This window comes from Nematolebias whitei, chromosome 6 (assembly GCF_014905685.2).
Source record: "Nematolebias whitei isolate Nwh7 chromosome 6, NemWhi1, whole genome shotgun sequence".
NCBI classification, from domain to species: Eukaryota; Metazoa; Chordata; class Actinopteri; order Cyprinodontiformes; family Rivulidae; genus Nematolebias; species Nematolebias whitei.
The window spans coordinates 40,745,634-40,763,323 of record NC_056503.1 but is presented as its reverse complement, the minus strand read 5'-3'; the positions used below and the strand labels follow the sequence as shown (position 1 = coordinate 40,763,323).

General features: G+C 38.7%; 1 protein-coding gene across 1 annotated transcript in view; it reads right to left on the bottom strand.

Moving 5' to 3' along the window:
* Positions 1-17,690, bottom strand: part of LOC119410964 (SR-related and CTD-associated factor 4) — a 48,409-nt gene that overhangs the window by 20,350 nt on the left and 10,369 nt on the right. The window contains exons 13-17 of the mRNA XM_037677883.1: positions 15,004-15,185; positions 14,185-14,285; positions 13,981-14,097; positions 11,901-12,057; positions 11,721-11,812 (exon numbers count right to left, since the gene is read on the bottom strand). Of these exons, the coding sequence (XP_037533811.1) occupies positions 11,721-11,812; positions 11,901-12,057; positions 13,981-14,097; positions 14,185-14,285; positions 15,004-15,185 (649 nt within the window). The remainder of the gene's footprint in view (positions 1-11,720; positions 11,813-11,900; positions 12,058-13,980; positions 14,098-14,184; positions 14,286-15,003; positions 15,186-17,690) is intronic.

Below are 17,690 nucleotides of genomic sequence, written 5' to 3'. Positions count from 1 at the left end.
AGTTGCTTTAATTTTGGAAGTGGGTGGGGTGTCAGCTTCACTCAGCTTCGCACAGTGATTGCTGGATATGGGCACCAGTGACTCCCATGACCCAAAATGAAAAAAAGCGGGTAAATGAATGGATGGATGGAAGTTTTATGCTTATATTGCTTATAATTAAACTATTAAAACGTAACGTTGTGATTGATAAAACTTCACTGTTAATGTGACTGACCCAATTCTCTTTACATTTATAATCAATAACTTTTTTAACTAAATGGGATCCCTCTTATCTTTTGCAAAACAGGCCTGTGCTTGAAGGCTCCCTAACATGCATATTTTTGAACTTTGTTTTTTAGTACAGTAGTCCCTCGATTATCACAGGGATAACGTTCAAGACACCACTGTGATAGGTGAAAAACCACGAAGTAGGAACACTATATTTATATATATATATTAAGGCTTTATAAAGCCTTCCCACACTCTTGCAATGTTCTAAACTCTTAAACCTACGTAATTTTAACAACATACGCATATGTACCGAACAGTACTGCAAAATTTTACTCACCGGCTCTGCAGAACAGCAGCTCGGTTCTGGTCGGGCTCGGTTCCGGTTCGGCAGACCTACCCTGCAGCGATGAAGCCCACCGCCCCATCCAGGTTGATGTGTGCGTGGATAATTGAGCTTCAGGATTATTTGCGACTTTCCTGCCAGTTCTGTGAGCTTAATAGATAAGATTGTTACTTCTGACTTTACGTTGCAAAAGTATTCCTCCATTTCCGCAAAAAGCAATGACCGGAAGCACCTGTTGGCTTCTGGGTAGTTTGACCTTTGTTACAGTATGGGCTTATTGAAAGAAAACTACAAAATAGCGGTACTTGTCCGAAGTATTTTTCGTAAACTTTTTATCCCAAACTGTCCCAATCACATAAGCAATATTAAAGTTGACAATTGTGTGTCGTGTACAATCTTAAGCTGAAAACAAAATCAAAAGAGCGAGTCTGCGAAAGTTGAACTGTGAAGTAGTGAGGGACTACTGTAATTAAACAGATAATTATTGCAAAGTATTAGCCAAGGGATAGATACAAAAGGATTGTCAACGTCCCATTCTCATGAGTCAGTGGGTTAATCTATCAAGAATTAGAAGGTATATGGGACACGTGTAAATCTAACAAGAGCAGACTGTCATCAAAAACTGAGTGACAAAACATGTTCGAATGGTAATAAATTCATGGCAAAAACCAACACAGACATGTTCTTGTTTTTAGTATTTTACATCGCTTTATAATTTAACTGCTTTTGTTTAGTTTTGTATCATTTCTTCTATTTACTTTTCATTTTATATGCTTTTCATGATTGTCTATTATCTGTACCTCATCTGTTATTTGTTTAGAACAGGTCTCTCTTGTAAACGAGTCCTCGAGACTCAATGAGACTAACCTGTATAAATATAAGTTGAATGATTACAGAAACACTTGGCCGCAGTATTTCACGTTGTTTGGCAAATCTTAGTCGAGATTTAATGTTTTCTTCAACAGTGGCTTTCTCTTTGTCACACTCACATAAAGCTTAGACTGGTGAATAATGTAGGCAAGTTGTTGTATGCCGTCTCTCCCATCTCACCTGCTGAAGCTTGTAACACCTTCCAATGCCCCTGGTCACGGGCATCTTGGTGGCCTCTGACTATTCTTCAAACATGGTGACTTGGTTTGTAAAGACAAACTGCTCTTAGTGAATTTGAACATCCCGTTTTCCTTCCATATCCTGACGATAAACAAACCAGAACTCCTGGGGATGTTTAAAGCCCTGGAAAACGTTTTAATATCTATCCCCCAACTTGTGCATCATCTAAATAAGCTTTTATCAAAGTTGTTGACACCACCGGTGCAATGGCCAGCAGTAAAAGAATAATGTAGAATACCTGGATTGTTGTTTTCATCCTTGTTGTATCCGTTAAGATTATTTTTTTTTGGGGGGGGGGGGGGGGGGGAAACATAGACCGCTCTATGACACAGACGGAGGTTACAATCGCTCGTTTGTCAGTCAAAATGGAAGCGGAAGATTTCGTAGACTTTGAAGAAATGCAGGAACATGCCGTGGGTCCACTGGATATTCATCCATACCAGTACGAACCTGGTATGATTGACCTCTTTATTACCTCATGCTGGTGACAGATGGATCTTGGGAATCAAGTGAAGACTCTCAGTCAGATGCAGATTCAGATCATGAAGATTGCCATATCTTACAATGACCGGGTTGGCAACGTTGAATGATAGAAAACCATTTTCCCCAAATCTTCGTAACTTGAATATTGAATTTGGCTTAGAATTTCCATTACAACATAAAGGACAACGTGTAATTCAGGTAGTAGCAGATTGTTGCTAGTAACATATTTACATGGCATATGAGAAGTAGTATATAAAGTACAAACTGGATTCTAAAAAAGTTGGGACACTAAACAAATTGTGAATAAAAACTGAATGCAATGATGTGGAGGTGCCAACATCTAATATTTTATTCAGAATAGAACACAAATCACAGATCAAAAGTTTAAACTGAGAGAATGTATCATTTTAAGGGAAAAATCTGTTGTTTCCAAATTTCATGGCGTCAACAAATCCCAAAAAAGTTGGGACAAGTCCAGTTTTACCACTGTGTGCCATCCCCCCTTCTTCTTACAACACTCAACAGACATCTGGGGACAGAGGAGACCAGTTTCTCAAGTTTAGAAATAGGTATGCTCTCCCATTCATGTCTAATACAGGCCTCTAACTGTTCAATCGTCTTGGGCCTTCTTTGTCCCACCTTCCTTTTTATGATGCGCCAAATGTTCTCTATAGGTGAAAGATCTGGACTGTAGGCTGGCCTTTTCAGTACCCGGATCCTTCTCCTACGTAGCCATGATGTTGTGATTGCTGCAGAATGTGGTCTGGCATTATCGTGTTGAAAAATGCAGGGTCTTCCCTGAAAGAGATGACGTCTAGATGGGAGCATATGTTGTTCTAGAACCTGAACATAGTTCTCTGCATTAATGGTGCCTTTTTCCAGACATGCAAGCTGCCCATGCCACAAGCGCTCATGCAATCCCACACAATCAGTGATGCAGGCTTCTGAACGGAGCGTTGATAACAACTTGGGCTATCCTTGTCCTCTCTGGTCCGGATGACATGGCGTCCCAGTGTTCCATAAAGAACTTCAAATCGTGACTCATCTGACCACAGAACAGTCTTCCATTTTGCCACACTCCATTTCAAATGACCCCTGGCCCAGTGCAAACGTCTGAGCTTGTGGAGCTTGCTTAGAAATGGCTTCCTCTTTGCACTGTAGAGTTTCAGCTGGCAACGGCAGATGGCACGGTGGATTGTGTTCACTGACAATGCTTTCTGGAAGTATTCCTGGGCCCATTCTGTTATTTCCTTGACAGTGGCATTCCTGTTTGAGGCGCAGTGACGTTTAAGGGGAGTGGTGGCGCAGAGGTTAGAGAGGTGGGCCAGTGATCCGAAGATCGCTGGTTCACGCCCCAGCCCCGATAACATCAAAATTGTGGGTGGGGTAGGTGAAACACCCACACTTGCCCCCACCCTCATTCGCCCCACTCTGGGCCCATGAGCAAGGCCCTTAACCCCCACCATGTGCTCCCTAAACAGATCTCTCTTGAAAATGAGTTATCGTGGCTCAATGAGACTACCTGTATAAATAAAGGCTAAATGAAAAAAAAAAAAAAAGGGCCCGGAGATCACGAGCATCCAGTAGTTTTACGGCCTTGACACACGCACAGCGATTGTTCCAGATTCTCTGAATCTTTTGATGATGTTATGCATGGATGATGATGATAACTTAAAAGTCTTTGGTATTTTACGCTGGGTAACACCATTCTGGTGTTGCTGCACTATCTTTCTGTGCAACAATGATGGAATTGGTGATCCTCTTACCATCTTGGCTTATGAGAGACATGACACTCTGAGAAGCTCTTTTTATACCCAATCATGTTGCCAATTGACCTAATTAGTGTTAATTGGTCTTCCAGCCATTCGTTATATGCTCAATTTCCTTTTTCCAGCCACTTATTGCTACTTGTCCCAACTTTTTTGGGATTTGTTGACACTGTGAAATTTTGAATCAACATATTTTCCTTTAAAATGTTACATTTACTCAGATTAAACTTTTGATCTGTCATCTATGTTATATTACGAATAAAATATTGACATTTGCCATCTCCACATCATTGCATTCAGTTTTTATTCACAATTTGTTTAGTGTCCCAACTTTTTTGGAATCCGGTTTGTATACTATTTCTCTTTATTTTGCTGATTTTCTTGTCTTATTTCTGTAGTGAACATGCCACTGAATATATGGACTGGAACAATTTTGTCTGTAGTTGAGAATATGTGAATAATTGGTAATTCAGTAGATAACTAGTCACTCGACTTTGGGTTGTAATTTACTTGCTGGAGTTCAAGTAACCAAATCAATCGAACTTTCACCTCTTTTGGTAAGGTGAAAGAATAAAACGCGCGTTGCAGTTTTAGATTGGTTTTCACAAATAACTGCAATACACTTAATCACTTCTAGCTCCATTAATATTCACTTCGTTAGTGACCCTTTGTTTGGCACCGACTACATCACAATTCAGAATGTTCACAGAAAATGCAGATGAGATCAGAGTAATTTTTTCCCATCTTTTATGATTAATGTGCAATTTTATTTATTTATTGTGGGACTCTGAAAACAACCTCGTATGACTTTCTTTCTATCGGTTATCTTCAAAACTATTTTTGTTTCACCTATAAGACAATATACACTGATGTAATCGCAGTTCAACAATGTTCCAACCAGAAACCACTCTATGCAGACAATATTTGTTAGACTTGTGCTTATCCAAAAAATAAAATAAAATTAACTTTTCCAGACAGAAAAACTGTATTCAGATCAGAGAAAGTATAGCAGTGCATTCTAAAACACAGAAGCCAGGACGATGGTGATGTGGCATAACAAGAGAATGTCTTTTGTTTAAAGTCCCACTTCAGGTAGAGCAAAATGGCTAAACCACACAATACAAGAAAAAATCGTTTTGATGATCAATTACTTGGCACAAGATAAAAAAAAAAAGGGAGACGAACACTAATCGAAAATAAGATTCCCCCCAATTTGCATTCATTTGTGAATTTCTGAATGTATTGCTTTTGTTAAAATGATTAATTTGTGGTAATGAAATGCATGGCTGATGGGATTCCAAACCAACAGCTCCTACAGATAAAAATGTTCTTCAGACTGAGAACATGTTCAATCAATCACTAAAACCACATTTGAAGACAGTCTCAGACATTAAGAAGCTGCATTCTTTCAAAAGTATAAACTCGCACCCTGGGCCACGATAACAACCACGTAACGGTACTCACCTGATGTACCTCCAAACAATCCACAAGGTTTCAGCTAGGCTTTTCAATCCCCAACCCCACTTTTTTTTCCCTGGCATCCCAAAATATAAAATATTCTATGTAAAATAGAAGTCCACATATGAAGGCATTTCATCTACAGAAAAAGTAAACAGTTTCTTGTGTCAGTTGTGAAAGTGAACTTTTAAAGTGTGATAACATCATCAAACCTCTGGGTCCATCCTGTTGGTCCTGGGAAATGCAAAATCCTTACGACAGCAAACACAAATACTTGCGACCCTAAAATCTGATATTCGAGTTTAATTTTCCGGAGAAAGGTAGAAATCTGTTTCTTCACTTAATTAGCAAACACCTTGTGGATGTGTTTAAGTCAGAAATTTCTAGTATTTAGTCCCAAAAGAAAAATGCAGTGTGTACATCTTTGCGAGCAGTGGTGCAATCTAAATTCCACACAAACACCAGTGGAGAAACAAGCAATCAACAAAAAGTACATACAGGCACCAAAGAAAACACTTCTGTGTACATGAGTAGGTGCCACACGTTTTATACGAAATTAAACTTTTTAAATGCCACATCATGGTCCAAAATGCTAGATTACCATGTGTATGGGTACAACCAGTCACATAAAAAGCATGGAACATTTTAATGTTGTTAAAATAAGGTGTGTATAAAACAAGTTAGAAGGCAGTATGAGATTTGTTGAAGCCTATCAACAGAATAAAGCTATGTATAACTGAGCCGAGTCATTTTGTTGTCCATAAAGATCAACGTAGTTTTTAAAAAAGGCTAAATGTGACTAAAGCAATTTCACTCTCAATGCACTTCTGAAGTAATACTGAGTCAGAGCTTGATAGGTATTATGCACCCTAGCAAAAACCTTTATCAACAGACTTTAAAAATTCTTACATCCTGCCTAGTATGCATTAACAAGTGGCAGGCCTTTTGTCAGCTTACCTTGTCTCCCATTTCGACATTCCTCTTCTCAAACAGATCTTTATGTCTCAGCAGCCAACACTAATAATATACTAGGCCACAGGAGATGTCAAAAACTCACTTTTCTTCTAAGTGAGCTGCTGAGATTGGCAATCGATACTTAGGTATCGATTCAATTTTGGACACGTATGAGCACGATTTTGTACATTTATTTTATTACCTTGAGTTATTGAAAGTTCCCACTTTTGTTAAAGTTTATCAGTCAGAAATAATATAACTTTTCTCAACTGCTTAAAGGCACTTCAGCAGGTGGTTAAATCTGCACAAATGAGTATTGGATGCTGCTTACCACAGATCACTAAAAGATGCAAGAAGAGGGCAGCCAGCATCATAAGGGACTCCATCCACCCTGCATGTAAACCGTTTGCTCCCCTGCCTTCAGGCAGGAGATGGAGCAGAGTCTGGCAATTAGTTATCTATATTCTTTCATCTTTTAAAGACTATTTTTATATACGGTAGTTATTTACTTCAACTTTTTACTGTTCGTTCGCTGACGCCTGTAATACTGTTTCGTTGTTAATTATTTATTTATTATTTTTCTTCTATCTTACAGATTTGCTAATTTCACCTATGGGTAAATGGCAAAAATATTTTTATGTAGTTTGCTGTCAAAAAAATAACTTGCATTTACAAATATTTCTGCCAAACACCCAATAACATACATGTTCCACACATTCTGATGAGTTTAGTTACTGAACACGGAAAGAATAACAGAAAAGCTTCCCTGCACACATACAACAGTAATAAAAAGTTTTTTTAATCTCAATTTTATTTAAACGTGTTCGATAAAACAGTACAAGATTACTGATTGGAGATGCAAAGACTTTGTAAGAAAGAAAGAAGAAATGAATGAATAAGCATCCCTGAATGCAAGCTCTACAAGCAGAGGAGCATATCTGAACTGGTGTGAGGAGCAAAACTGTATCTTTAGATTTCTCATTTGGTAAACCAGAACATACAGGTACGATGCAGAAAAAAATAAAAATTAAAAATTGTTAATATTATGAATAACATCTGGACAACAATTGAGTTCTTCAAATACTCATGCAGAATGTATCTTTTTAAAATCAAAATAAAAGTTATTAGTTGTTTAATAAGGTTGCACCTTAAGTGTCACTCAAATGTGATGAGCTTTCAGTTACTGTAGCGCAGCCGACATGTCAGACTATCTTTTAGTGAACAAGTACTACAAGACCTAATACAGTCACTAGGACTGGGCGATATGAAGCAAAATGAATAGCTCAATATTTTTAAGATAAATTGCGATATATGATATATATCTTTTTTCTTTCCATAAAGTAATAACAAAAATGTATTTCTGAGTCAAAGCTTTTTACAAAATAAATGTCTAAAAAAAACTATTTACATATTAAAATTTGATTATTTTTAGACATTTATTTACATATACAAGTACAAGTTGTGCTATCAAAAATATATTCGAGTCAACTCTACAAAATGTCTAAAAAAAATCTATTTACATATATTAAATAATTTATTTTTAGACCTTTATTTACATATATTAAATAATAATTCCTCTTCAAATGCCGCGCCTTCATGACGTTAAGCGTGTGTGAACTGTAGCTGCAGCTCGGACAGACTTCAGCCTCCTTCCCTGAAACAATCCACAGTATAAAACTCATTTAGCCGTGCTGTGCCTTATGAGAGGAACAGTGAGGTGGTGCAACATTAATAAATCAGCAGCTTATCATATCACTAAAGACACGGTCCAAGTCTCAACTGTGGAACAATACGGCTAAAGTGTTAGCCAAGGTCTTGTTAGCTGCTAAGCACTGTGTGTTTAGCGATATGATAAGCTGCTGCTTTATTAATGCCACAGCACCACCTCTCACTGTTCCTCTCATAAGGCACAGCACGGCTAAATGAGTTCTGACCCATGGTTTGTTTCAGAGAAGGAGGATGAAGTCTGTTGGACCTGCAGCTGCAGCTTCACATATGCTTCATACTCCACTTATAGCGCCATTTTAAATGGTGAAAAAAGATTTGTAGTTCCAACCTTTTGTCGGGACTTGTTTTCAGCACCGTCTACAGAAAACATTTTTCTGTCCCTCATCTGACAAATCCAAATCATTTCTGAAAGCACAGCCATTGTTTTTCTTTTTGCTCAGCTGCTCTTCATATCTTCCGTGTTTACATGTTGTGCTAAACGTCTCCCGCCCACCTTCGGGAGAAGCAGGAAGCGGGTAGAGAGAGAGAGAGAGAGAGAGAGAAAAAGGAAGCGGGGACAGCGCGCTGTGGTTACCCAATCTGTTGCGGAACCAGATCCCTAGTGTAGCTCATTTGCGCATACGCTAAAAGGAATACTTCCAGGTCGCACGGATCGCCGTTCAATATGCTAGATTAAGGAAAATGTACTGGTATAATTCTGTTTATGAATAAGAACCGTCTTAATTTACTTAGAAAAGTATGTGCTGTATCTCCACCGATTTTCATGTTGCTAATTTACGCCACTCGTATTTCCGTTAAAATCATTGACATATTTACGCCATGGTTAAAATGATATGCAGCTTCACGACTAAGCGGAAATAATGGAAACCATGGAAATAATTCATTCTGTATCTTGCAGGGTTTTTCTCATTCAGCCCAGGCTGGGGGTCAGGTCTAATGTGTTGCATATCATCTTAACCAATGATTTATAATGGAAATACGAGTGGCGTAAATTAGCTACATCAAGATCGGTGAAAATAGAGCACGTACTTTTCTAAGTAAATTAAGACAGTTTTTATTCATAAACAATGGCGGGAAATACGAGTGGCATAAATTAGCTAGATTAATTTAAGATCGGTTGAGACAGCGCACGTAATTTTCAAAGTAAATTAAGACATGGATTATTGAGCATGGACTTTTTTTTTTGTAAATTAAGAGTTTTTATTCATAATCAACTGTGAGACCCGGAAGTACACTATGGATTGTGCTTCCGCAACAGGAAAACTGCAAAGTAGGGATACAGTAGTCCAAGTTCAAGTTCAGTAAACCTTGTCATGACATGTGCCAGGCTGTAGTCACACTCACTCATCACCTGTTACTCCCAATCTCCCTCCTTAAATAAACTATTTAAATTTGAATACTATAACATAAAAAAATAATAATGATCCATACAGCATAGGTTGTTTATTTAAAATGTTACAGTAATCAAATTAAAATTGTAGAGAAGTGCAGCAGGACGTCAAAGGGTTAACTCTTCACGTAGCTCTGCAGCACGAAGCAGAAATGTACTTCTTGATCAATTACACTGAAACAGTTGAACATAGAAGGTCTAAAATAATTAAAAAATAACTTTTAACACTTTTATATTTTGCGATTATGACGACTTTACGATGCGACATGCTTTGAATTTTAAGTAGGGAGACAAAAGTTGATCGGTGCAGCAGACAACAAAGGGTTAACCCTTCACAAATCCGATGCAGCAGGAGAAATATGTGTGGCAGCAGAGAAGGAAAGCAGCTGATCGGCTGCAGAAGGGAGCTTTCCCTTCCAGTTGTGGGCAGCACACATGGAGCAAAATCATTTTAAATAATTTATTTTAAATAAACAATCCACGGCTCATCCATGAATCATGTGTCATGTACAATCTTACTTTGACAAACCGCGATATAGCGAATCCGCAAAAAACGAACCGCGAAGTAGTGAGGGACTACTGTATAACACTATATTGTTTATATCTAAATAGTCTTATCTTATATTGCAAAAACATTATCTAGATATTTTTAAAATATCGAGAGATCGCCCAGCTATAGCAATCACTAATGGCATGAAATAAATGTCACATTTTTTATTGTCCTTATTGTTCTGATTAATAGAAGAATACACATTTATTTTATAACATAGATACACTGATATGACTTTTGTTCAGGCCACTTTGAGTACCGGTAAGTCTGTGCAACACAAGACCATTTATTATGTAAAATATACTGTAATCTTCCAGTACCATATTTTTCGCCCTATAAACTGCAATTTTTTTCATTATTTGCAAGCCCTCCGACTTATACGCCAAAGTGACGCATTTATGGATCCCCCCCCCATATTTATAAACCAATTTTTGGCTGAGATATGACTGTTTCCATTCATTCTGACTGAAAATACTACTATACTACTTTGAACACTATCATTTTCAGCTGCTAGATGGCACTCCAGAAGTATGGCATGCCGTTGTGTTATGTAATAGGTAAAAGTGGCTATTAATGGCACAATCAGCTTGCCATCGCCTGCCACCTTCGTCCAGCACGCTTGGAGCAACCGTCTAATCAGCTTCATTTTGCTGCGCTGCCCCGGCGAAATGCAGCTAATTTGACCATTGAAGTCCATTTATTATGTAAAAGTTCAGCTGAGACACACCTTTGTTATAATGTTGCACAAACAATTCTTTTTAGGTGGTTTTCTTGTTAAATTTCGAAGAAATGCACAGCGAGTTGCCCTCTGCACGTTCATGTTTCCATGTATTGTTTTTTTTTTTTTTTAATGCAGCTGATTTCACCGTCAAAGTGCATTTATTAAAGAAAAGTTGGACTGAGACACACCTTTACTGTAATTTTGACCAAACAAATAATAGATTTTAAGTGTTAATCTCGTTAAATTCTTGTTAAAGTCCTCCCGTGCACACCCCCGCGGCCATCATTTCGCAGCCAATCAATTTTTGCAACAACACCGGCCCACATTTCTGGGTTCGGCCCACATTTCCAGCCAGGTTGTCAGCGGTGACGCGTAACAAACGCGATGCGTCAGCGGTGACGCATAATCGATGCGACGTATTCGGCCAAGCAACATATTTATGGATTTTTCCACTTTATTAGACATATTTGCACTGACGCAACTTGTAGAGTGGTGCGTCAGGTACGGCGGAAAATACGGTATATACTGTGGTCCTTAACAAATTTTGTGAATCTGTAAAGCATTACTTTACATGGTACTATTAAAGTCAATAATATGTCAGTGCTGAAGAATAAAAAATTGCTAAAACGGAATAGATAATAAAAAACAAAAGGTAATAAAACAGCGATTTCACGGTTTGTTTTTCACAAAATCTTTTAAAAGAACTTTTTATTAAAATGTAAAGTTCTGATAGAATTGTTTAAAACTTAGCATATCTTTCTGGAATACACCTTTGATAACCTTTTAAAAATATTGTAGGCATTTCAATTTCAGTTGACCAGATATATATAAAAAAAAATTATGTGATTCAGATAGGCTCCACCACTTGTTTGCAAGAATAATTTATTTTGTTACAGCAGCAATAAGAAAAACTTTGAAACAATGTTCTTGTCAAGCCCAATCCACCAAAAGAACAAGAACATTTGATTTAAAAAGAAAACATTAAAAGACTGCATAAGAATTACCTGAATGTGAGCAGAGTGAGTCAGATCCGGTACCATTTCCAATGCTCCGTTTACAACTGCCTGGTTGTTGAGTTCCTTGAAGTTGGTCCATTCTACAGCAATGACAATAACCCCAAAATAAGACCAAATATGCCTTTCAGCAGGTGAATTCAGCTCAAGCTAACAGAAGCTCAAGCTTACCTGGATTTAGAGTCTCTGGGTCCAGCATACCCCCTTCTTGATAACCCTCCAACTCCTCAACTTTGACTTTGCTCCAGGGAATGTAAGTAACTCCCTGCTCCACATCCCAGAACTTTTTGTGTGCTGGTTTTATGCCTTTGTTTAATGCCCAAGCAATCTGGGGGGGGGCGTCGTGTAGGGGGTGATTTTTAGAAGCACAAATCAGAACAAGTTACAGTAAGTAGTCCCTTGCTACTTCGCAGTTCGACTTTTGCGCACTCGCTATTTTACAGTTTTTCAAAGTAAGATTGTACACGAGGAAAAAAAAGAAGATTGTACACGACACAATTGTCAACTTTAATATTACATGATTGGGACAGTACGGGATACAGTAAAAAATTTACAAAAAAATAAATAAAAAAATTGGGCACGTGTCACCATTTTGTAGTTTTATTTCAATAAGCCTATACTGTAACACCCGTCAGAACAGCTACATTACTCTGAAGCCAACAGAGCTTCCGGCCGCTGCTTTCTGCCGAAGGGAAATGGAGGAAAAGTTTTGCAATGCAAGCTCAAAGAACTGGCAGGAAATTTGCAAATAATCCTGAAGCTTAATTATCCACGCGCACATCTACCTGGATGGGGCGGTGGGCTTCGTCACTGCAGGGTAGTTCTGCCAAACTGAAAGAGAGCCCGATCGTAACCTAGCCAGCTGATCTGCAGAGCTGGTGAGTACTATACCCATGTAAATTTTTGCAGTACATTACTGTATGACACAATATTGTCAACTTTAATATTACTCACGTGACTGGGTTGGTACGGTATAAATAGTATATAAAAAATAAAAAAAACCTTAGAGGACAGGTGCCATTTTCTTTCAATAAGCCTATACTGTAACACAAGTCAAAAGAACTAAACTACCCAGAAGTCAACAGTGCTTCCGACTGATGCTTTCTACCAGTTTTGCAACGTAAAATCAGAACAAATGATCTACTGTATCTATTAAGGTCACAAAACCGGCAGGAAAGTCGCAAATAATCCTGACGCTTCCTGAAGCTCAATTATCTACGCACACATCAACCTGGACGGGGCGGTGGGCTTCGTCGCTGCAGGGTAGGTCTGTTGAACCGGAAGTGAGTCCAATCAGAACAGAACCTGCTGATCTGCAGAGCTGGTGAGAAAAATTTTGCAGTACTGTACTGTACAGTACAGATGAGAATAATATTAGGGGTTCACCGAATGTAGTTTTCTGGCCGATCACCTTTCTAAAAAGTCTGACCTGCCGATTCAGATTTTGGCCGATACCGATTTTGTTTTATAAGTAACACTGTCAGGTGTTATAAGGTCACAATGCAACTTCAATTTTCCGATCTTATTTTATTGAAAGACATACCCTTGAACAATATCCTAGAAACAATACACACTTGTTTTAACTGGCAATGAGGTGGTGCTCTGAAATATAAATGAAGTTTAGACAATTGTTGTTAAAACAACAACAAAAAAAATCATTAAAATCAGTTTCTCATGCAAGTGTCAGACGATTTCTGATTCCCCAAAATTAAGGAAATCGGGGCCGATAAATTGTTCGGCCAATTTATCGGTGCACCCCTAGTTGTCATTATTGTATGTTCCCACACAATGACGAAATTGGCTCTCTGCATTTAACCCATCGCACCTGGGATACACTCAGGTGGAGCAGTGGGCAGCTATTGAAAGTGCCCGGGGAGCAATTGCAGATATGGTATCCTGCTCAGAGACACCACGAGAAGTGCAATGACTGGGGATCAAGCCTGGGGCTTTCCGGTCCCGAGTTTGCTGCGCTGCCTCTACCCCATCTCGGCCCCCATATTACGCATGTTGTTAATATTATATAGGTTTAAGAGTTTAGAATATTGTAAAGAACATTGCAAGAGTGTGGAAAGGGTTTATAAAGCCTTAAAATATATATAAATACTAAAATAAATATAGCGTTCCTACTTCGCGGATATTCACTTGTTGCACTGGTCTCTGAAACGTACTCCCCGCGATAATCGAGGGACTACTGTATGCCAAACAAATTCGACAATGAAAGAACAAACAAGCTGAATAACTGAGCACATACCTTAACGGGTTTCTGACTGACTTTGTATGCAGAAACTTTGCTGAGTTTTTTCAAGGCTGTATAAGCATCTTGTCTGTGAACCATGACAATGTAGGCACAACCACGTGGAGGAATCATCTAGACCACAAGGTGATAAATAAAAGTAAATACATTTTGTCCATAGTAGCTGCAGCTGAGAAATATGTTTTCCATAAAATTACTTACATTAATTGACTCAATCTGGCCAAACTCTTCCAAAAGGGCCATTACATCAGACCGCTGAGTTTTCTTGTCCAGCTGTCCAACCCAAATTGTAGTAGTGCAAACTAAAATAACAAAAAAGGGTTGGAGTTAAAACATATCTGGATTGTGCTGTAGTTACTTTAAAAGCCAACATATTTTGTACAATCATCAATGGAAGAACAAATCCTAAACTTGGGCTGTGCAACCATTTTTGCAAAGTGAACATGTTCTTTTTCTTTTGTTGGGAATATTATAGGACTGGCATGAAAGTAGAGCCTAGAAGTAAAGATGCACCAATCTACCTCTGGTTCTGATTCGATTCTGATACCTACATTCAGATATTGGGATCTACAGTCTCCATTACTTAGACATTCACTTCACAAATTTGGCCAGAAATACCTGAATTTTACAAGTGAACAATTTTTGAGTTTGATGACCAGGAATTTTCCATCAACAGCAAGATTTTTATTAAAATTATTCCATGTCCTACTCTTGTGCACCTTTTTGATTCAAGATGGTTAGACAATAAGCCCCACACAGGTAGAACCTCATCATAATTCACTACTTTACATGAAAAAGCAAGTTACAAGTGGGCTAATTTTTTTTATTTTTTTTTTTAAACTATTATTAATGTATAGTCATGGGAATTAAATTTACAAACATTTTTTAAATCACTTTAAAATTAAATGTATTCTATAAAAATCCTAATTAAGACTAGAACAAAAAATGGCATGCATTTTGTGATTCTTGCAGTTCTGTAGTCTGCATCATTCAGTTGCTTTGTTTTGTCAGGGTACATACCACTGAGTGTCTGGCTCTTTATGATGGGAAAACCTTTCTGCCTGCGTTCTTTGTCCTTATCGCTTTCAATTCTATCCCGAGAACGTGAACGAGATCTCCTGCGCTGTTCTCTGGAGGGAGAGCGTCGATGCCTTGACCGTCTTGAGAGAGATGACGATCTTGACCTCCTCCTTCTAGGAGATCTGAAATAAACAAATAAATACCCACCAAAAAAAAAATTGTTGAACATGACATTAAGATACTTCTTGCACAATATTAACCTCTCACTATTATAAGTAAATATAAAATCTATTAAGCCTTGAAAATGTACTTTTGAGAGACTTAGTATCCACGACAGGATGCAGTTATAATTGCAGCAGACCATCAACATAAAACAATTTCAGCAGTGTGCAATGTTACATTACACTGCTCAAAGAGGTCCATCTCATTAGGAAACACTTTTGCTACAAAGGGTGAACATACACTGCCTGACCAAAAAAAAGTTACCACCTGGATTTAACTAAGCAACTAGGTACGAGCCTCCTATTGGATAATTACTGCATGGGCAATGATCTTTCAGCTGGCAACAAGTTATTAAACTCCAACTGGTGCAACGAGCTGCTTCTCATTTTGTAAACAACCATGGTGAAAGACACATCGCGTGGTCGTGAAAAAGATGTCAGTCTGTTTGAGAAGAGTCAAATCATTGGCATCAAGCAGAGAAAACATCTAAGGAGATTGCAGAAACTACTAAAATTGGGTTAAGAACTGTCCAACACATTATTAAAAATTGGAAGGATAGTGGGGACCAATCGTCTGAGGAAGAAACGTGGCCGAAAAAATCCTGAGTGAACGTGATCGACGATCACTTAAAATGTTTGGTGAAATCAAATCGAAGAAAAACAACAGTAGCACTCAGGGCTATGTGTTTAATAGTGAAAGTAAGAGCATTTCCACACTCACAATGTGAAGGGAACTCAAGGGATTGAGACTGAACAGCTGTGTAGCCTTAAGAAAACCACTAATAGTGAGGCTAACTAGAAAAAAAGGCTTCTATTTGCTAGGGAGCATAAAGATTGGACTCTGGAGCAATGGAAGAAGGTCATGTGATCTGATGAGTCCAGATTTACCCTGTTCCAGAGTGATGGGCGCATCAGGGTAAGAAGAGAGGCAGGTGAAGTGATGCACCTATCATGCCTAGTAATCACTGCAAGATCTTGGTGAAAAATTAATGCAACACTGGATGAAAATAGATCTTGTGACATTGCAGAAGCTTATTGAAACAATGCCACAGCAAATACATGCCGTAATCAAAGCTAAAGGCGGTCCAACGAAATATTAGTGTGTGACCTTTTTTTGGTGGCAACTTTTTTTTTGGCCAGACAGTGTAATTTGCAATAATGTTACAGTAGGTAGTGTGTGTAAGTGAGATCAACAAAATTCAAAATTGCCCAACAGAATAATGCACAAAGCATTAAGCTTCAACTGACAGCTCGCCATCATCATCCTTATTCACATAAGCTGCTTTGACATTGATAAGTGCGACTCCACTCGGCTCTTGTCTCATCAGTTCTTCTCAGGTGTCGGTGATTTGCCACTGTGGTTTTCCACTCTGTGGGTGGAATTGTCAATGCAAAGTGGGAAGTGTTGTAACAGGTCATTGGGCTTGAGCCACTCGTTGTGGTCCTTAGCCACCCTATAATCGGACTTCAATTTCTTTAGCTTATCCCAGAACTGCTTGTAAGTCCGGCTGTAGCCATGCTGCAACATCATCTCCAATATTGCTCTGTAAATGAGTTCATTTCTTGTGGCGCTGTCTGTCAACACGATCAGAAGAAGTGGAGGTTCAGATGTAGTTGGCAGTTTTGCGTGTCCACCTGTCACTGTAGAATTTGGCCTTGTAGGCCACTGTACAGCAAGTTAGTTAGCTAGCTCCCTTTATCTGAATGGAGTCTGCTGGCATGGAGCAGGAGGATAGCGCAATTCAACCCGCTTCTTCGTCATTAAAACTCAGTGTAAAGTCATTTTGGATTCTACAATGTTCCCGGGAAGACAGAGCTTGACAAGAGCACATTTGTAACTTTTGCATTAAAAAGTTACAAATAATGTCTTTGGTGCCTGTTTGTTTCCATATATTAGAGTGTGAAAGACAGGGATTAACTTAAAACACTTTGTAGAACGGTGCTTTATGAAATTCTGTCTATTTCTTTGCATTAAATGACCGGCAGTTCCGCCACATTTAAAATGGCGGACGCTCTGATGTACTGCTGCAGCGGGCCAGCCCGCTCAACAAGGAGTCTAGTATTTATATACGTCTATGATTATTCATAGTGACTTCGGCACTCAGTGACTGCAGAGAGCCAATCAGAACTTGACCAGAACCGGATCAGCCTCTTTGGTCAATCTGAGTGCTGTTCACCCGCCCAGGGAACCTCTCAAGCAGGAAGCGTTTCTCGGAGGTCCGGTGTCTTCTCTGGAGCTCACCCAGACTTCTTACATCGGATTTCTCTGGATTATTTGGACTCGATCTGGACCATTGTGTGGTTTTGTGCTGGCTCTCCAAAGGTCCGGCTTTCTCCAAAAGCATCTGGTGCTCAACGGCTGCAGAGAGCCCATCAGAACCAGACCAGAACTGGACCAAGGCTACTGTATATATATATACTACTATACTATATATACTACTATACTATATATACTACTATACTATA